Genomic DNA, 22,481 nt, shown 5'->3' with positions numbered 1-22,481 from the left:
ATTGGCATCTAAAAGACTCTGTAGTATACTTTGCAATTCTAGCTGCCAATTGTTTCCGTTTATTCCGTAAATGATTTTTTTTGTGACAGTCATTTTTGCCTTAATCGTGCTTACGGAATTCTCTCAAAACAAATTTTTTTCTGTAGTTTTATAAAACCGCCATTTCTTTTGTCACTTTTTTAAAATATAAAAGCTCTAGTTTTGACAAAATGCAAACTTGCTTCATTAAATTTCCAAAAAGATCTGCCTAAAAAAATGGGCCTGAAAATGTAAACAGTTTATGGTTTTGAAAAGAAATTAGTTTTTCTTCTAACTTAGGTCAACGCAATATTTTTAAAAAAAGTGGCTACACCGTGTCTCTCGAAAATGCGGGCTTAACAAAGGTCGTCAAAGTGTTTTACAAAATAAAAAATATTTAACTAAATAAATGTAATCGCATAGTAAATACAGTTTTGGCATTTTACCTACACTCTTTGTAACTTACTTGTCCAATTTTTGAACGAAAGATAGAATATTTGTGCTCAGTTTGGTTTTCTCTTCAAAATGTACTGACTTTTTAATTAGAAACTTTTGACAAAGGTTGGTACTTTGAAAGATATTGATACACCGAGCTGAAAATTAAAACTACATTAAAAAAATGAATTTAGAATTTTTTAAGGCCGGTTTGACTTAATTAAATTTTAGTTTTCTATTAAACTCGCATTTAATCAATTCCGACATTTTGCCAAATTGTCGGATAACTCACGGCTGATTTGGGTCTATTAATTCGCACAATATGTATGACTTTTATTGACACATTGCGTAAGCAGCGGAATAACACGGCTGAGAAATCTTTACAAATTAAACCAGACTGCTCGTATCAGGGCAACGCTCTTGATTTTCTGACTGCATTTTAAGGTATATGGAGCAGTAATAACATGAAAAAACTTATGTGTAATAAAACATAACTATTTTTTTTTTTCAATTTGAGATTTTTCGTGAAAACCATCTCCCCACACGACATATAAAGATCAAAGTGATAGCTTTTTGCTTCTAGTAACAAATCAGTTATGGCAATTAAGCTTTTTTCAACCAATTTGAAACGATTACTAAGACAGATTAAATCTCCGCTTACGCGATAAAAGTGCGAAATTTATCGCGCGTTAATTGTCTCGAATTGGCAATCTTTAAACACCCATAACGTAACAAATTTAAGCTGAAGGCAACAATGCCTTTTGAATGTTATGAAAAAACTCCGAGAAAATGGCTAATTAAAGAGTCGAAATTTTTCTGTAGAAAAAACACCACCCCGAGCACAAATATTCCGTTACTTTTGTTACAAAAATGAGAACAATAATGGCAAGTTTTAAAGATCCAATTGATATGTTAATGCGTTATTAGACGCAATATTTTTCCTTCTGGAATTTTTATTTCACCGTTTTTTGAAAAACTGAATCATAAACTTTCAACGACAGTCGGAAAAATTAGGAGCTCGCAGTTAAAACTGCGCTGCGGAGAAATGGGGATAGAGGCGGACGTTCTTTTCTAAAAAATGTTTGCGAAACCTGTTTCCAGTAGACCAACATAAAACTGTTTCTAAAAATTTTTCTTCGGTGCTTTTAATACAGCAGGAGCACGCTCCGAATAAACGCAATATTTTAATTCAAACCTAACAAAAAGCCCAAAAACTATCCTTTGGGGTCTTTTAAGCTTAACTGATTTTGAATTTTTGAAAGACAAGATCTGTCTGCAGTGATTTGGGCAAAATCAGAAAATCAATAGGGTCGATCAAAAAAAACATAAGAAAACTTTTCAAAATTTTAGAAATTTTTCAATTGGTAAAAAGTCACACCCTCGAGAAAATCCTAGATCTGCGCCTGTGCTGAATAATGGTTATGCTATTCGAAATTTAGACGAAAAGCTAAATTGTTTCCAAATTGAGTCATTTCTATTTTTTGTTTATTTTGTTCGAAAAGCTGATAACAACCACGGTATTTTGTTTTTCTTATTCATAAACAATCACGATTAGCTGATAGTGAAAAGCGTAGTACGCTTGATTGTGTTTGCAGTTTTGTCTTGACAGAGACTATGAAGAAGTATCAATAATAGCTAATAGACTTGAGATCTGTTACTAAAACACGCGCTGCTTACTTGATGGTATAATGTCAATTTGAAACTATTTTTCATTGACAAAAACAGAAAGCAACGTGGTTTTGCAATTTATTTTTCTTAGAAGTACAGTTAGTTGAAGAGTTTATGTTAGCTAAATGCCGATTTCTTATTCTACAGAAGATCGGGCCATTTTGGAGGGAAAACTGGAAAATCTGCCCAAGTTTAATTCTAGAATTGTCCGAATTTTTTTCAGTTCAACTTTCACAGGTAAGTTCTTATTCTGTGATTTGTTCCATTAATAAATTTAGAATCTGCGTTTTTGCAGTCATTGTTTTAATTTAGATCCTTTCTTAATGTTAAAATGGGTCCTTTTCATTACTTATTAGAAGATTTTTAGAAAAAAATGCTTGGAATTAATTAAGACTTAATACAAGTATTGATGGAATTAATGGAATTAATTTCTAATACAAGTTGAGTGTTTACCCTCATTGTGTTTATTTCGAGGAGAGAAAGCGCGGTAAACAATCCGATTCCTCTATCGAAAAATTTCAAAAAGAGCTAAAAGGTCATTTTCTTTAAGAAACTATAGTTTGTGGCTGTGAGTTGCTGTTCATTGGTTTTGTGTATTATCTCGGCTTGTAATAACAAAACCTATTCATTTGAACTCAATTTTTTGGCTGAAAAAATGTATATTTAAAGTGAGAAATTATTTAAGAAAGTTAATCCGCGAAAGGAAATAACCATCATATGAGCTGTACAGCTAATACAGAAAACCGCTCCTGCACGCCTTGTTAAGAACTATTTGCTATGTTGCGGTTGCTTTCTGGGCTGGTTGCGGTTGCTTTCTGGGCTGGTTGCTTTCTGGACCGTTCGGTTCAGCGGCGGAGACTTAGCCATGCCACCACCGCTCTCCAAATCTAAATAAAAATAATATCCTTGAATTTTCTTGAAGAACCTTTGATATCTTCCAAGATTTTTTGGCAAGAACTTGCCTAGACACCCAAGAGTTTGTTCAAGATTCAACCAAGATTCTTCACAGTTTTTGGAAAGATATTAAAGATTGATGGACTTGGGATACCTTGGTTTGTTCAGACACCAAATTGGAGCGTGACATTGTGCTGAAGGAGCTGTACCCCCACTTGCGTGCCTTCTGTGAGGCTAGGAAGTTGGAGTTCCAGCTGGTGGACATGCGTTGGGGCATCAAAGACAACTCCCGCTCAGACCACTCCACCGAGAAGCTCTGTCTCAGGGAGATCCGCAACTGTATCCAGTACTCGGCCGGACCCAACTTCGTGGTCAGTGACTTACAAACCACCGGTCTCGCAGTCATGTTACCCCTCCCCTCCCGTACCCCCTATTGTGAATGGAAGGAAATCGTTGCAAAAGGATAAAAACTCATATGTGCTTAACCGTTGTTTTCTTTCATTGAACAGGTGGATGTTAGTTACTAGGTACCTTAGGGGGAATATTTACGAAGCTCCATCGAGTCAGCAATTACCATTTTTGAAGTTATTTAGGCAGAGGCGCAGCCCATTTGAAAAAATTTTCAATCATTTTACCAAATTAAACGGCAAATTTAAGCAAAAAGCCAGCACGCAAAATACTGAATTCTTATTGGCTGGAAATGAATGCTTTTGACCAACTGGACAGTGTCCTCCCTAAAAAGATTTAGGAGAGAGATTGTTCACTCCTTGAGGGGAGTAAGGGACTTAATTTCTCTGTGGCGCACAGGTGTTCCTGTGCGACAAGTATGGCTTCGACCCGATCAGGACTGAGATCCCACGCTTCGACTACATGAGTTTGGAGTCAGCGGCCAGGAACAGCGGAGTGGACTTCTCCTCTGTCGCCACTCTCTACAAACTGGACGAGAACAATCTCGAGAGGGGTAGTGGAATGTACATACCACAGGTGCACTTCAAATTACCATTTATCTAGGAGCATGTGAACAATACCCTCTAAAATAACCTCGTGAACGATTTCCACCAGAACTGAACGAACATTTTTGCATGAGGACAGTTTATGCAAACTTTCCTCATGCAAAATAATGCATTCTGGATGCTAAAAATAACAATTTTGGTCAAATGAAAGATGTTTTTGTTCCGAAACTGTTTTATGGAAAGATACTGTAGACTGTATTTTTTTCCCGGCCACTCTTTAAGAACGTTTTTCGCAGCTAAAATCAGATGCTACAGTCACAGATTTAACTTTTAATTTTCAACCGATGAAAAATAAAAATTTATTCTTTTTTTTTCGTTTTGTGTAATTAACCCAAGAGGCGTTCTAAACTTTTTACAAATGAGCGGCTTGAGAAAACTCAAATTCGAACACAAAATGGTTGCCAAATAAAACAAACGGCCTGCAGTGTAAACTTAATCCTAGGCAAAAAGAAAACAAACTGCACAGTCACGAAACACAGAAATTGTATTTTTTTCTTTGTTTACAGCCGATAAAATGAATAAAGATTTGCTTCACGTTTTCCCATTTTCTCTGAAACGAGATTTGTGGCTGATATATTGACATTTGATGAATGAAAAAGCTTAAAGACCAAGGCCAAAAACCGAAATATGTTGTTTTCAAGGCATTGTCTGTCTGCCCATTCAAACAAAACTCGCCCGAGAGATGATCGGGGTTCCATGTAGCCCTGCAAATAACACCTGGAAGTTGAATTTTGAAAAGAAAAGCTTTCGCTTTAAAGCTACGTATTTTAGGTAGGTAGAAAAGGTTTAAGCGGAATGATCAACGGGCCGGATTATCAAAGTCTCCACAGTTTCAAGGACATGATCAGAAATAACTTCCTAAATAAAAAAGCCAAAAGCTGACAACCAATAAATTCGAGTAATCTATCTGACCCCGGGAATTTTTCCGCGGTTAACGGTAGTATTCAAATTCGATTGTGAGTTTCATTCACAGAATATTCATGATTTTTGCGGCAAAATTTGGAGTCTGCACAAAGCTGGATGACAAATCGAAACTATGCTAATGAGGTTAACAAATCGAAACTATGCTAATGAGGTCGACTGGCAGACTACATCCAAGAAGGCGCCTTGTCACGAAAATGAAACAAGACTGCTCGTATCAGGGCAAAGCCTTGAAAGTTCCGAGTGCACTTTAATTTCTATGAAGTAATTTAAAATGAAATCAATTATGAAATTTTCGAAAAACTGAAAAATTAAAGAACATTTTTTTGATGTTATTTTGGAAAATGATCAGCCCACACGCTATTTAAAGTACAAATTGATGTATTTTGCATTTAGCAAAGTTTTAAATAGACCAAAGAGCGGGCCTCAGTCCAACTTGGAATGATTTCTTATACTTATTAAATCTCCGTCCCATATCATTAAAACCCATATTTTTACGAAAAACGATCTCAGGTAAAATGCCTATATAAATTTGAGCTCAGGACAACAGTATCTTTCAAATGATATTAAAAAGTTCCGTCAGAAATTGCTTGTTAAAAAATGAAATTCGTCTAGAAAAAATAACACCCCGAGCGCAAATATTCCATCACTCTCTTCAGAAAACGGAAAAAAAGAAAAATTTTACTGTTGCTTTTGCTATTTTAGGAATAAATCAATGAGTAGTTTGTGTTAACTCACCAATTTTCAGAATAAATTAGCGCATAAACGAACATAAGTTAGCGCTGATTCAGCGCTGCAGAAACTAGCTCTGATTTAGCACTAAATCAGTGACTTTTCATCATAATTACAGCTGGCTTAGCTAACCCCTTGTGCTGTTTACAGCGTTTGTTGGTCACCCCGAACACCTCTATGGCGAGATTCGTTTTAATGATCGGACAACGCATTGAAAACAACATATATAATTTTTTTGCTTAATTTTTTGTTTAATTACATCCTTTTTAATGCTCTTTTTTATCATGTGTCATTATATCAGCCATGAACTTTGTTACACAGAAAACGGAAAAATGTGAAGTATATCTTTGTTTATTTTAACGGTTTAAAAAACTTCAATTTCTGTGTTCCGTAAATGAACAATTTTACTGCCATTTTTTGCGGGGATTTTAGTTTATGCTACAATTATTTTGCAGTTTTGGCGAGGAGTTTTTCTCTCGCATTGCGACTATTTGAAAATTAGGGAGTATCGTTGTACTCGGATGATGTGTTTTAGTTTTTCTTTTTCCCACGCAAAATCAAGTTTCTCAAATATTGATCGGAATGGGTTGAATAATATATCATGCTGAAGCCCTTTCAGTCGTGATTCGAACGACAGCTAGAAATGTTTCGAAAATTTATCGCAAAAAAAAACAGGTTTAAAATTGTTGATTTTTAGTCTTAATTCGAGCGACTAAAGCGAGCGAGCAGGCTTAAAGTAGCCAATTTTAATAGCTTAAAATAGCTTCATTTAAGATGTGAAAGTTTAGTTTCACCTCAGTAAAGTTTTTTAAAATTTTTTAACGCCTGTTTGGAATCAAAAACTTCCAAAATTCAGAAACTACACTAATTTTTTTGATTTTTTTCTAGTCGTTTTTCTTCAAAAATTGTAGAAAAAAAAACTACTAGATATGCTTATTTTGCCAGTTTGTTTATTTTACTACAACCGTTGAATATGCCTAAACTCTAGTTTTTCGTTCAGATCTTTTATCACACCACGCAGAAAAAAAAGAGACTAAAAAATTTTCTCCTGTATTTTGTTAAAACAATGGTCGGAAAATTCTTTGCATAGTAACCGGCTATCCTTGTTCTCAATTGCTGCATGTGCATTTTGAAAACTTTTAGAGCGCCATATGTTCTCAAGACTGAATGAGACTATAAAAATTGGGGGTGCAACTAATTACTTCACTTTTAATTGTTCAGTAAAATTGTTGTATCCAGTTTAAAAAAACGTAAAAAACAGTACTACGATTATTTTACTTTAAAAAGTTAGAAGCAACCCTAGCACGTTAAACTGACCATTTTGTGTTCAAAATTAGATTACTCTAAGCTTCTTTGCATGTTCCAGAAAGTTCCGCAAGTTCTTCCGGACTACGAGTCACCTGACCCAAAGAAAAAGGCGGAAGCGGAAAAACAGTGGGACGCCCTGGCCAACGACATCCAAAAAACCCTGAAATTACTAGCCAAAAAGAAGTTCCAGGGAGACCAGGCAAGTAAATGACAATCGAAAACGAAAGTAGAGCAAAATCTTCGAAACATCAGTTATTCTCTCTTTCTAAACTTTTTTGAAAAGTATTCTGAAATATCGAAATCAGGATCTTTTAGATTTTTCTTTTATCTAATGTTCCAGTATTTCCTACCAAATACTAATTTGAAGCGTACACAATCAAAAATGGAAAATTTTGTCGAAGGGGCTCTGTTCTGAGGGATTCCGGAGGTAAGTAATCCGAGGGCATTTAATGCACAAGTCCGAAAAAATTGCGTTCGTTTTCGTCTAACCTGGTATTGACTCAGATCAATAAAACTCGGCCGATTTACGAGCAAAAAAATTACAATAAAAGGCGAGACACATCTCAGTTCAAAAAAGATCAGTGATGATTAACTCGCATAGCTGTACAAACATCAGAAGTGCGTAAAACTTTCAGAAGTATTCCCGCATCTAAGCTTAGGCGTAAGCAATTGATTATAACAGATAATTATGATGATTTTTTGACAATTGTAATTGATTATAATTACCAAAATTAGGTATTTAAAAGATTATAATCGGGATAGTTTTCAAGAGATTATAATATATTATAACCGATTATAATTGATTAAAGTTCATTCAAAAAACTCTTTTAATCAATTATAATCGATTAAAATTGATTATAATCTCCTATTTTGTCAGAATTTTGAATGAATTAGAAACTGGGATAAAAATAATAGATTTTATTTGTATCAAAAATAGATGGGTCAACAATCGATTATAATTGATTAAAATGCATTATGATTGATTATACTTGGATTTCAAAAAGCAAGAGTATAATCAATTCATAATTGAATAAAATCAATTTTTTTTCTCATTTTTAGTAAGACTGGTACTAAAATCATCATATAATCGATTATTAACGCTTGAAACTGGATTCGGGTTAGAACACAAAACTCTAACTACCAGTGCATTGCTAACTTAAATAACAAAAACAAACAATATTTTATATCAGACATGAACAGCATGCCGATATATGACCAAAAACTGACACTATTTGACAACTTAATTAACAACTCAATTGACAACATAATTGAAATTTTAATACAAAATGAATTTGACTAATTTTCATACATTCGGGTTGCAAACAAAATATAGCGTGAAACTTCAGCTTGAAATAATGTTGAAGGAGAGTTAAGGCAGACAAAACTCTAGCTGATAAGCAAGCTGTCCTACAGTTCGGCGATGAAGCACAGAAACTTTCTGAGTTCTTTAAGATCAAGTGGCAACAAAAGTGTTATCAGCTGTGTGTGATTTGTCATGGAACGTTCAACAGCTGTACGACAAAGCAAGGATTTCAGATTCCATGGACGGGATCTGCTGACCACCCAGAACTAGATACATGGGATATAACGGACCTTAGCAACGGTCACAATTGGAATGCCTAAAAAAAGCAAAAGCCCGGTGCTCGCAATTTTTTCTGGCAAAACACGCAGTTTTCCGTATTCAATGCAAAAGACAGTGAAATTGATTGTATACGAGATGATGATCAGAAAAGGTGTGCTCGGATCAGTGCTGCCCGGAAGAGTTACCAATCTATTCCGATAAGTGTGGCACACCAGAAAATCGGCGACTTCACAATATGCGGCGACCACAAACTTCACCCCAATGGTACGAGAATTCTTGCAGGAATTTCAAACTGCATCCAGAACATTCTCAAAAACTTAAAGAGGTGATCATCTTTGCCAAAAAAAACAACTTGCCTATGGAACATCAAAGTAGCAGAACATAATTTGAGAAAAACATTTCACTATCAATAAAGCATAGCTAAACTGAAAACCACTTACAAATGTTCATTTTTGAATTATCAGTTTCCGCTGCCAGAAGCCTGTCGTATGATAGTTCCGCTGCCAGAAGCCTGTCGTATGATAGTTACGCTGCCAGAAGCCTGACGTATGATAAAAAATCGAGGTTACATGATACTTGTGAGTCACCTAGTGAGAATTTCAGACATTTTATAAACTGGCAAAGTTTTGTTGACAACGGATACTGCTCTTTGCCAGGAAGATGCTCTACGGACCTTTCCAAGATAGAACAAAAAGTTTGTCATCAGTGCCTGTGGTGAAAAGACTGATGCAATTCTGATTCGGGCGAAAACTCACGCATTAGAAAAAAATCAGAAATGACAGCAAGAATAACCAGATGAGCATTTGCGCTGATTACAAATTTAACTATGTCATCAGAGCATTTACAGCATGCAAATGCTCTCAGTGTTTTATTAGTGCTCAGGAGATAATTTTCTTCTTTGAACCAATTTTTTCGCAAACACAGAAGCTCAGGACGTCCGAAAATTTGGTAAGCTCAGGACGTCCGAAAACACATGAAGAGCGATAATTGGAAATTAAGCAGTAAAAATGAATCACGATTGAAACTGGAAATGAAATCATGAAAAAATTTAAAGACCGATTTCTGATATCTTTAGTTGAGCCGCAATTCAGAAAGCAAATGAGAGACGATGCTCAGAAGCTGCTTCAAGGAAAACAGCGAGAAGAAACTGCTTTTTGAACGATGGCCTTTTGACATAACATGTCTCAAGGCGCAGAAAAATTTATCATAAAAAAATGAGATTTTTCGGAAAATTAGACCATCACTAGAAAAAGAGTCTCCAAGCGACTGGAAGCAGAGGTACGGAAAAAATCATATGAACTGAGCCCATATCAAAGACCAAGCAAAATTTTGGTTGCTTTTGACAATTGAAGTGGCTTGATGGAAGTTTTCGCAAAAAATAACAACTATTAAATCAGCTAAGAAAAATCTGTCAGTGATCAGACCATGCTTGGTAGCGTCAATGAACCCGAGTACGGTAGCGATCAAATCAAAATTTGATGCAAATCAAAGTGATTAAAAAGGCAATCTCTGATCTGCCACCCACGAGCAAAAAGATTGATTCAGAGAGTAGTCCAGACAATAAAAATGAACGGTAGATTGCTGACAATTCATAGATTTTGATATATGCTAGTATTTAACGATTATATAGAGCCCGGAAACCTATGAAACACTACATACGAATATACTATTTCAACAAATCTTCCGGAAAACCTTAGCGTACACACAAATTACCGCCAACTAAAACTCTAAGTGTGAGCTCAAAGAAAAAAACTACAACATATCTTGATCCGAAGAAGTTGAAATGAATAAAATTTACTTCTGTTTTCATGGTTATTTTGTTTATATTTGTTGGAATTTGAAACAACTGCCAAAGTGTGTCAGCCTTGATTGGTTCTCTGATTTTTAACCAACCGGCTCTTTTCCAGTTTCCCAATGATTTTTTCTGCAGTTCAATATTTGAAAGTCTATTTAGAATTGCTTTTCAGGTTACAAACTTCATCAAAACGTCTCAGCGTGAACATAAGAACAAATTTATACAGCATTATTTACATGCAAAATGCCGTGTGAACAATTTTTGAACAGCAAAAACGAAAACATAAGAACGAATTATTCCTGACAATTTTTTCTAATATTATAGTTTTTTCGTACATATGTAACTACAAACACTGAATTTTAGTTTAAGGAAAATTACCGATCCTATCGATTTCAACCAAAACAACTCTTGATAACTACCTTTGTCACATCAATCGACAACATTAACACAAAGTGAAATTGATTTAGTTTTAAAATTTTGGACTGTGAAGTTTCCTCGTGTAATTTTTTGGCCGTCAAAAAAAAACACTAAGACCCCTAATCCTGTGGTATTTTGTCAATTTTTTTCTAATTTTGACAAAAGTTTTCACATAGAAACTTGGTCGGGAAAAAAAGTGTACTAAGCAATGCTTGCTATAATTTTGAAATATTTTGTGGATGGACTTAGAAAGAATCCAAATTAAGTGATTTTTTAGAAGTATTAAAATTTGACATCTATTTTATTGTTCACGTCTTCGTAGAGAAAATAAAAATTAACAAAAGTGCTCGCATCAGAGGGAAACGTTATTTTTTGGCTGCTCTATAGAGTATTAGAACTTTTTTATGAAAATTTTTTCCTCTTGTAAACGTCTCTCCCGTCACTTGCATTGACAAATTCCAAATCAAGTGATGTAATTCTTGTGCATTTTTTTTCTATCAATTAGCCAGTTTTCAACTCATGTGTTACAACTCAATTACTTTTCCTTCATTTATAAATCATCTCGGCAGATTTTTTTGCGAATGGGCAACTCGCAACAAATGGGGAGATTACCACGATGCTGCAAACCATTAGTGGATTACCGCAACGCACGGTTTTAGGACCAATTGGTTTTAATGCGGCTTACAGCTATCAAAGTCCCAAAGCTAAACATTACGTTCCGGTAAAACTTACCAATGACAACAACCAATGTTTGGAGGAAAAAACAGCGTAAACAAAACGCAGTCATTTTTTAGCCAAATAAATTTATGATGCAGTGAAAACAACTTCATTCTGAATAACCCGAAGCCAAAATAAAATACGTGTCTCTATCTTAAGAAATCCAAAAATTTCCACTGTGTCAGAAAATAAATTGGAAAAAGAGTTAAAATGATTGAGTATATAAATCAGCATTTAATTTTCGTTCGAGCCTCATATCCTTAAAATTGTTTTTAAAAATTAAACGAAAATTTATGTACTGCTCAAATTGAAAAGCCTAGGGCTTACCAAATTAAACTTGGTCTCTTACTATCCAAACTATCCAAACTATCTCACAAAGAAACAGACTCAAAGATAATTGGCATTATTCAAAACTCTCTACCTCTAAGAGATCTTATTCGCAAGAAAGACAAAACATTGTTCATGAAAACTATCAATTCGATTGTCGACAGATTCTCTCCGACATCATTGCAGGCCGTTTATACTATACCACAAGGCTTAGAGAGAGACTACTTTGCCCCAGCGCAACCAAAAATGAGAAATACAAAAAAAAATTCACCAATCATTTTCTGCGAAAGATTTGAAATGCATTGATTATCCTAAGTTGGCCAAGTTCTCAATTTTCAAACCCTCATAACTTTACAAAAAGTGAGCAAAATATTTTTCTTGCGCTAGGGCATCAAAATTTTTCAGTCTGTATCAAAGTTTCCGCCAAAAATCGCTACTGAACAATTGGAAGTTGTCTTGAGAAAAAGAACCACCCGAGTACAAACATTTTGTTATTTCCATCCAAAAAAGGAACAATAAGCAAAGACTTTAAAGATTAAATTGAAATTGCTTTTGTATTTTTCTTACAAAATTTATTTTCAAATGAATACACTGCTTTTGTTTCAAATGAACACAAGGGCAGAGGCCGAAAACGACAGAAAATATTTTAAATTTAAATTGGTTAATGAAAGCGGGCTGCAAAACCTGGTAGTTATGCATACTTTGTTTACGACATGTTTAAGCAGTTTACTGTTTACTTTTTAAGTGAACTAACTTAAAATTTGCAATGCTGAACTACGGCTGCAAGCTGATTGGTTTCAATATAAGACCTAAGTATGGATAAGAGGCTACCAAATTGCCTGAGACTGTCAAAAATTTGATATTTTGTCTCAGATTTAATTTTTCTGCAGATTCAATTCAGATTTTTTGCGAATTGATCTTTGAATGCGAATTCAAATTTAAGATTGATTTTTTTAAATTCAGATTTTTTGCTTTAACAAAGGAAATCAAGCTCCTCAATTTAACAGAAAAAAAGTTAAGGTCACAAAAAGGTGATCGAAATCTATTTTTAAAAGTGAATTTTAGTTTTCAGAACTCCCAGTGGACTGAATATTTTACCAATTGACCCAGTTTTCTCAAATTGACTTACTTTTACTATAAATTGTTCTTAAAACTCAAAAAGCTTTAATAGCATTTTTTAAATTTGAAGCTTGAAGTTTTTTCATTAGACAAGTCAGTGTGTTTTTGTGTTTCCTTGCGTTCCTTGGCTCATTTCCAACTGTCTGTTGGCTATGTTTACGAAAACAGGGTTGGTTTGGAAATTTATATGAACAATCAAGAACTACATCGACTACCGCGTACAAGCCACAAAACTGCCGATTTTCTTATTATGCCTTAAGCGAGAGAGGAGACAGGCGCGTCCAAAATGTTGTTTTGGTGTTTATAATTTATCTAGAAATGATAGATTAAACTTGGTCAATGTCATTTCAGTCCTCTCGATTACTTCGGGTAAAAATTCGGCGCCGCGTTGACCTTTTTTTAAACCAAAAACATGCTTTGTGCGCACGTTTCCCACTCAAGTTTAGTGTAAATTGGCGCCCACGGCGCCTTCAGAAAAATGTTTGGTGTTGGTTGACCAAAATTGATGGCATCGTCAATAGTACTCTAATGGGACCTTTTTGGTGGTCATTTGGCCGAATCCCTGAAGTGTCGCAAATAGTTTTGTTTTTAAACAGAATAGAACGAAAATTTCTCATCAAAAAACAAACAAATATTGGCCCCTAAAACTTTCAGAGCTAGTTGGCCAAAATGTAATTGTAGTGTGTTAAATCAAATTGCTCAGCCTAGTGAAAAAAGTAATCTGAAAGAGCTGATTCACGAAAGGATCTTTTTGTTACATCGTTAAGCTCATTTCAGATTCGCGTCAACTCACGAAGTCTGTACATAAGAATAATTATAGAATGTAAATAGATTGAGTGAAATAAAGGTGAAAAACTTGAAAAAGAGGAACCCTTGGTTGGCGAGGGGAGGGGGTTGGTTATCTGGGTAATTGGGTGCTCCTTGAATTATGCCGTTCTTGTACTTGCTGCTTATTTTTGTAAATTTTGGCTATTTCAGGCATTGTTTTACGAGAAGTCAGTTACAGAAGCAGAGCTGAAATGCGCCTTCATAGACCAGGAGAATGAGAAAAATAGAGACCGATGCATTTTGTTCACGCGCAAGCTGAAGGGAATTGAGAAGCTAGCTTATGGCAACCCAGCCATGACAAAGTTAGTGCAGTAAAGTATCCGTTTTTTTTAAAATTATTATTCTAAAGAAGTTGATTATTATTCGTGGTCTAACAATTAAATCCCAATAGCATATTTGAACGTATTTGTCTTGTTCCTCAGTAATAGAAAATATTAAAAGTGTTTCAACAGCATTGAACTTTTAATAAAAACGAAAAACCCCACCTGATTTTAAAAAATGATGTTGTTTTAGCAAAAAGTGCTGAAGTTTTTTTGATAAAATATTCTGATAAAATATTTTTATTCTGATAAATTATTTTATTCAGCTACCTGGATTTTGATTGGCTACCGGACGGCTCTAAAAAACTGAACGTGAGCAAGGGAAAACTGCTGGAGAATCTCAAGGCCAAAGCCACGGACATCATCAACCCAGAGTGAGTGTGGCCAGAAGAAAAACTTAGCTTCGAAAACAGATATTTAAAATGTATGGGGTTCAGCAAAAACTATCCCGGGTAACAGAAAAAACCATGGTGTTTTGCTTTATAGCAATCTGTCGAAACGGTGAACATTTACAGTTATTGTGGAGTCTATACCAGTTTCAATTCTAAAATCAACGTAGTTTTCAGCTAAAACCATCTTTTGGATCGTGTTAGTTATTCCGCATTGCGACCAAACTCTAAAGCGTCAAATTATGAATACAGAGATATAACTATCTTCTGATTAATTGAAGTTTATTAAAGTGTGCCAATTAAATCACATAAGGCGAAATAAGTTGCAAACCTTTCTTTCTGCCTCGTTTCGGTTCTGAGGCAGATCGGTTTCGGGTAGCTGGCTGATTGACAACATTTCATTTCACACGTAAATTAACCGTAATTATCAAAAATTACAAGTCAACAAAAAAATGAACTGCCATAAATTTCGGTATTTAAAAGCAGAATTCAATGTCAAAAAATACGCAAAAGGAAAACATTAAAAAGTCAACTTTAAAAATGGCGCATGAACAACTTTCAGTTTTTGTCTTCTCTCACACACTGTTCTTCGTTCACCAGAAAACTCTTAGTTACGGCCCTGGTTTTTCTCTCTATGAATTCTAGCTAGAACATCCTCGCCCCCCCCCCCCCAACAGAAAGAGAAGAGGTGAGAGCTCCAAGGTTAGCCGGGTCAGCTCTCAAATCCAGGAAGTGCTCCTATCCGGGTCGGCGGACCATATTTCTACCTCATTTCGGTTCTGAGGCAGATCGGTTTCGGGTAGCTGGCTGATTGACAACATTTCAATTCACACGTAAATTAACCGTAATTATCGGAAATTACAAGTCAACAAAGAATAACGAACTGCCATAAATTTTGGTATATAAAAAGCAGAATTCAATGTCATAAAATACGCAAAAAGAAAACATTAAAAAGTCAACTTTAAAAATGGCGCATGAACAATTTTCAGTTTTCGTCTTCTCTCACACACTGTTCTTCGTTCACCAGAAAACTCATTAGTTACGGCCTTGGTTTTTCTCGCTATGAATTCTAGCTAGAACATCCTCGCCCTCCGACCCAACAGAAAGAGAAGAGGTGAGAGCTCCAAGGTTAGCCGGGTCAGCTCTCAAATCCAGGAACTGCTCCTGTTCGGGTCGGCGGACCATATTTCTGCCTCGTTTCGGTTCTGAGGCAGATCGGTTTCGGGTTGCTGGCTGATTGACAACATTTCATTTCACACGTAAATTAACCGTAATTATCGGAAATTACAAGTCAACAAAGAATCACGAACTGCCATAAATTTCGGTATTTAAAAGCAGAATTCAAGGTCATAAAAAACGCAAAATGAAAACTTTAAAAAGTCAACTTTAAAAATGGCGCATGAAAAAATTTCAGTTTTCCTCTTTTCTCACACGTTGTTCTTCGTTCACCAGAAAACTCATTAGTTACGGCCTTGGTTTTTCTCGCTATGAATTCTAGCGAGAACATCCTCACCCCCAACAGAAAGAGAAGAGGTGAGAGCTCCAAGGTTAGCCGGGTCAGCTCTCAAATCCAGGAACTGCTCCTGTTCGGGTCGGCGGACCATATTTCTGCCTCGTTTCGGTTCTGAGGCAGATCGGTTTCGGGTAGCTGGCTGATTGACAACATTTCATTTCACACGTAAATTAACCGTAATTATCGGAAATTACAAGTCAACAAAGAATAACGAACTGCCATAAATTTCGGTATTTAAAAGCAGAATTCAATGCCATAAAACACGCAAAATGAAAACATTAAAAAGTCAACTTTAAAAATGGCGCATGAACAACTTTCAGTTTTTGTCTTCTCTCACACACTGTTCTTCGTTCACCAGAAAACTCATTAGTTACGGCCTTGGTTTTTCTCGCTATGAATTCTAGCGAGAACATCCTCGCCCCCCCCCAACAGAAAGAGAAGAGGTGAGAGCTCCAAGGTTAGCCGGGTCAGCTCTCAAATCCAGGAAGTGCTCCTATCCGGGTCGACGGACCATATTTCTGCCTCGTTTCGGTTCTGAGGCAGATCGGTTTCGGGTAGCTGGCTGATTGACAACATTTCTTTTCACACGTAAATTAACCGTAATTATCGGAAATTACAATTCAACAAAGAATCATGAACTGCCATAAATTTTGGTATTTAAAAGCAGAATTCAATGTCAAAAAAAACGCAAAAAGAAAACTTTAAAAAGTCAACTTTAAAAATGGCGCATGAAAAACTTTCAGTTTTTGTCTTTTCTCACACGTTGTTCTTTGTTCACCAGAAAACTCATTAGCTACGGCCTTGGTTTTTCTCGCTATGAATTCTAGCGAGAACATCCTCCCCCCCCCCACCCAACAGAAAGAGAAGAGGTGAGAGCTCCAAGGTTAGCCGGGTCAGCTCTCAAATCCAGGAACTGATCCTGTCCGGGTCGGCGGACCATATTTCTGCCTCGTTTCGGTTCTGAGGCAGATTGGTTTCGAGTAGCTGGCTGATTGACAACATTTCATTTTACACAGAAATTAACCTTAATTATCGAAAATTACAAGTCAACAAAAAATAACGAACTGCCATAAATTTTGGCATTTAAAAGCAGAATTCAATGTCATAAAATACGCAAATTGAAAACAATGAAAAGTCAACTTTAAAAATGGCGCATGAATAACTTTCAGTTTTCTTCTTCTCTCACACACTGTTCTTCGTTAACCAAAAAACTCATTAGTTACGGCCTTGGTTTTTCTCGCTATGAATTCTAGCTAGAACATCCTCGCCCTCCACCTCAACAGAAAGAGAAGAGGTGAGAGCTCCAAAGTTAGCCGGGTCAGCTCTCAAATCCAGGAACTGCTCCTGTCCGGGTCGGCGCACCATATTTCTGCCTCGTTTCGGTTCTGAAGCAGATCAGTTTTGCGTAGCTGGCTGATTGACAACATTTCATTTTACACAGAAATTAACCGTAATTATCGGAAATTACAAGTCAACAAAAAATAACGAACTGCCATAAATTTTGGCATTTAAAAGCAAAATTCAATGTCATAAAATACGCAAATTGAAAACAATGAAAAGTCAACTTTAAAAATGGCGCATGAACAACTTTCAGTTTTCTTCTTCTCTCACACACTGATCTTCGTTAACCAAAAAACTCATTAGTTACGGCCTTCGTTTTTCTCGCTATGAATTCTAGCTAGAACATCCTCGCCCTCCGCCCCAACAGAAAGAGAAGAGGTGAGAGCTCCAAAGTTAGCCGGGTCAGCTCTCAAATCCAGGAACTGCTCCTGTCCGGGTCGGCGCACCATATTTCTGCCTCGTTTCGGTTCTGAAGCAGATCAGTTTTGCGTAGCTGGTTGATTGACAACATTTCATTTCACACGTAAATTAACCGTAATTATCGGAAATTACAAGTCAACAAAGAATAACGAACTGCCATAAATTTTGGTATTTAAAAGCAGAACTCACTGTCGAAAAATACGCAAAAAGAAAACATTAAAAGTCAACTTTAAAAATGGCGCATGAATAACTTTCAGTTTTCTTCTTCTCTCACACACTGTTCTTCGTTAACCAAAAAACTCATTAGTTACGGCCTTGGTTTTTCTCGCTATGAATTCTAGCTAGAACATCCTCGCCCTCCACCCGAACAGAAAGCCAAGAGGTGAGAGCTCCAAGGTTAGCCGGGTCAGCTCTCAAATCCATGAACTGCTCCTGTCCGGGTCGGCGTACCATATTTCTGCCTCATTTTGGTTCTGAGGCAGATCGGTTTTGCGTAGGTGGCTGATTGACAACATTTCATTTCACACGTAAATTAACCGTAATTATCGGAAATTTCAAGTCAACAAAGAATAATGAACTACAATAAATTTCGGCGTTTAAAAGCAGAATTCAATGTCATAAAATACGGAAAATGAAAACATTAAAAAATCAACTTTAAAAATGGCGCATGAACAACTTTCAGTTTTTGTCTTCTCTCACACACTGTTCTTCGTTCACCAGAAGACTCATTATTTACGGCCTTGGTTTTTCTCGCTATGAATTCTAGCTAGAACATCCTCGCCCTCCACCCCAACAGAAAGAGAAGAGGTGAGAGCTCCAAAGTTAGCCGGGTCAGCTCTCAAATCCAGGAACTGCTCCTTTCCGGGTCGGCGGACTATATTTCTGCCTCGTTTCGGTTCTGAGGAAGATCGGTTCCGGGTAGCTGGCTGATTGACAACATTTCATTTCACACGTAAATTAACCGTAATTATCGGAAATTACAAGTCAACAAAGAATCATGAACTGCCATAAATTTTGGTATTTAAAAGCAGAATTCAATGTCATAAAAAACGCAAAATGAAAACTTTAAAAAGTCGTCAACTTTAAAAATGGCGCATGAAAAAATTTCAGTTTTCGTCTTTTCTCACACGTTGTTCTTCGTTCACCAGAAAACTCATTAGTTACGGCCTTGGTTTTTCTCGCTATGAATTCTAGCGAGAACATCCTCACCCCCCAACAGAAAGAGAAGAGGTGAGAGCTCCAAGGTTAGCCGGGTCAGCTCTCAAATCCAGGAACTGCTCCTGTCCGGGTCGGCGGACCATATTTCTGCCTCATTTTGGTTCTGAGGCAGATCGGTTTTGCGTAGCTGGCTGATTGACAATATTTCATTTCACACGTAAATTAACCGTAATTATCGGAAATTTCAAGTCAACAAAGAATAATGAACTGCAATAAATTTCGGTGTTTAAAAGCAGAATTCAATGTCATAAAATACGCAAAATGAAAACATTAAAAAATCAACTTTAAAAATGGCGCATGAAAAAATTTCAGTTTTCGTCTTTTCTCACACGTTGTTCTTCGTTCACCAGAAAACTCATTAGTTACGGCCTTGGTTTTTCTCGCTATGAATTCTAGCTAGAACATCCTCGCCCTCCACCCCAACAGAAAGAGAAGAGGTGAGAGCTCCAAAGTTAGCCGGGTCAGCTCTCAAATCCAGGAACTGCTCCTTTCCGGGTCGGCGGACCATATTTCTGCCTCGTTTCGGTTCTGAGGAAGATCGGTTCCGGGTAGCTGGCTGATTGACAACATTTCATTTCACACGTAAATTAACCGTAATTATCGGAAATTACAAGTCAACAAAGAATCATGAACTGCCATAAATTTTGGTATTTAAAAGCAGAATTCAATGTCATAAAAAACGCAAAATGAAAACTTTAAAAAGTCGTCAACTTTAAAAATGGCGCATGAAAAAATTTCAGTTTTCGTCTTTTCTCACACGTTGTTCTTCGTTCACCAGAAAACTCATTAGTTACGGCCTTGGTTTTTCTCGCTATGAATTCTAGCGAGAACATCCTCACCCCCCAACAGAAAGAGAAGAGGTGAGAGCTCCAAGGTTAGCCGGGTCAGCTCTCAAATCCAGGAACTGCTCCTGTCCGGGTCGGCGGACCATATTTCTGCCTCATTTTGGTTCTGAGGCAGATCGGTTTTGCGTAGCTGGCTGATTGACAATATTTCATTTCACACGTAAATTAACCGTAATTATCGGAAATTTCAAGTCAACAAAGAATAATGAACTGCAATAAATTTCGGTGTTTAAAAGCAGAATTCAATGTCATAAAATACGCAAAATGAAAACATTAAAAAATCAACTTTAAAAATGGCGCATGAAAAAATTTCAGTTTTCGTCTTTTCTCACACGTTGTTCTTCGTTCACCAGAAAACTCATTAGTTACGGCCTTGGTTTTTCTCGCTATGAATTCTAGCTAGAACATCCTCACCCTCCACCCCAACAGAAAGAGAAGAGGTGAGAGCTCCAAAGTTAGCCGGGTCAGCTCTCAAATCCAGGAACTGCTCCTGTCCGGGTCGGCGGACCATATTTCTGCCTCATTTTGGTTCTGAGGCAGATCGGTTTTGCGTAGCTGGCTGATTGACAACATTTCATTTCACACGTAAATTAACCGTAATTATCGGAAATTTCAAGTCAACAAAGAATAATGAACTGCAATAAATTTCGGTGTTTAAAAGCAGAATTCAATGTCATAAAATACGCAAAATGAAAACATTAAAAAATCAACTTTAAAAATGGCGCAAGAAAAAATTTCAGTTTTCGTCTTTTCTCACACGTTGTTCTTCGTTCACCAGAAAACTCATTAGTTACGGCCTTGGTTTTTCTCGCTATGAATTCTAGCGAGAACATCCTCACCCCCCAACAGAAAGAGAAGAGGTGAGAGCTCCAAGGTTAGCCGGGTCAGCTCTCAAATCCAGGAACTGCTCCTGTCCGGGTCGGCGGACCATATTTCTGCCTCATTTTGGTTCTGAGGCAGATCGGTTTTGCGTAGCTGGCTGGTTGACAACATTTCATTTCACACGTAAATTAACCGTAATTATCGGAAATTTCAAGTCAACAAAGAATAATGAACTGCAATAAATTTCGGTGTTTAAAAGCAGAATTCAATGCCATAAAACACGCAAAATGAAAACATTAAAAAGTCAACTTTAAAAATGGCGCATGAACAACTTTCAGTTTTTGTCTTCTCTCACACACTGTTCTTCGTTCACCAGAAAACTCATTAGTTACGGCCTTGGTTTTTCTCGCTATGAATTCTAGCGAGAACATCCTCGCCCCCCCCCCCCCCCCCAACAGAAAGAGAAGAGGTGAGAGCTCCAAGGTTAGCCGGGTCAGCTCTCAAATCCAGGAAGTGCTCCTATCCGGGTCGACGGACCATATTTCTGCCTCGTTTCGGTTCTGAGGCAGATCGGTTTCGGGTAGCTGGCTGATTGACAACATTTCTTTTCACACGTAAATTAACCGTAATTATCGGAAATTACAAGTCAACAAAGAATCATGAACTGCCATAAATTTTGGTATTTAAAAGCAGAATTCAATGTCAAAAAAAAACGCAAAAAGAAAACTTTAAAAAGTCAACTTTAAAAATGGCGCATGAAAAACTTTCAGTTTTTGTCTTTTCTCACACGTTGTTCTTTGTTCACCAGAAAACTCATTAGTTACGGCCTTGGTTTTTCTCGCTATGAATTCTAGCGAGAACATCCTCCCCCCCCCACCCAACAGAAAGAGAAGAGGTGAGAGCTCCAAGGTTAGCCGGGTCAGCTCTCAAATCCAGGAACTGATCCTGTCCGGGTCGGCGGACCATATTTCTGCCTCGTTTCGGTTCTGAGGCAGATTGGTTTCGAGTAGCTGGCTGATTGACAACATTTCATTTTACACAGAAATTAACCTTAATTATCGGAAATTACAAGTCAACAAAAAATAACGAACTGCCATAAATTTTGGCATTTAAAAGCAGAATTCAATGTCATAAAATACGCAAATTGAAAACAATGAAAAGTCAACTTTAAAAATGGCGCATGAATAACTTTCAGTTTTCTTCTTCTCTCACACACTGTTCTTCGTTAACCAAAAAACTCATTAGTTACGGCCTTGGTTTTTCTCGCTATGAATTCTAGCTAGAACATCCTCGCCCTCCACCTCAACAGAAAGAGAAGAGGTGAGAGCTCCAAAGTTAGCCGGGTCAGCTCTCAAATCCAGGAACTGCTCCTGTCCGGGTCGGCGCACCATATTTCTGCCTCGTTTCGGTTCTGAAGCAGATCAGTTTTGCGTAGCTGGCTGATTGACAACATTTCATTTTACACAGAAATTAACCGTAATGATCGGAAATTACAAGTCAACAAAAAATAACGAACTGCCATAAATTTTGGCATTTAAAAGCAAAATTTAATGTCATAAAATACGCAAATTGAAAACAATGAAAAGTCAACTTTAAAAATGGCGCATGAACAACTTTCAGTTTTCTTCTTCTCTCACACACTGATCTTCGTTAACCAAAAAACTCATTAGTTACGGCCTTCGTTTTTCTCGCTATGAATTCTAGCTAGAACATCCTCGCCCTCCACCCCAACAGAAAGAGAAGAGGTGAGAGCTCCAAAGTTAGCCGGGTCAGCTCTCAAATCCAGGAACTGCTCCTGTCCGGGTCGGCGCACCATATTTCTGCCTCGTTTCGGTTCTG

General features: G+C 36.8%; 1 protein-coding gene across 1 annotated transcript in view; it reads left to right on the top strand.

Moving 5' to 3' along the window:
* The first annotated feature begins 2,082 nt into the window (after positions 1-2,082).
* Positions 2,083-22,481, top strand: part of LOC134844945 (uncharacterized) — a 72,013-nt gene continuing 51,614 nt past the window's right edge. The window contains exons 1-6 of the mRNA XM_063861770.1: positions 2,083-2,358; positions 3,184-3,386; positions 3,823-3,999; positions 7,048-7,188; positions 13,925-14,076; positions 14,361-14,468. Of these exons, the coding sequence (XP_063717840.1) occupies positions 2,247-2,358; positions 3,184-3,386; positions 3,823-3,999; positions 7,048-7,188; positions 13,925-14,076; positions 14,361-14,468 (893 nt within the window). The 5' untranslated portion in view covers positions 2,083-2,246. The remainder of the gene's footprint in view (positions 2,359-3,183; positions 3,387-3,822; positions 4,000-7,047; positions 7,189-13,924; positions 14,077-14,360; positions 14,469-22,481) is intronic.

This window comes from Symsagittifera roscoffensis, chromosome 4 (genome assembly GCF_963678635.1).
Source record: "Symsagittifera roscoffensis chromosome 4, txSymRosc1.1, whole genome shotgun sequence".
In the NCBI taxonomy this organism is placed as follows: Eukaryota; Metazoa; Xenacoelomorpha; order Acoela; family Convolutidae; genus Symsagittifera; species Symsagittifera roscoffensis.
Note: the sequence above shows the minus strand (reverse complement) of the source record. Positions and strands in the feature narration are given on the sequence as shown.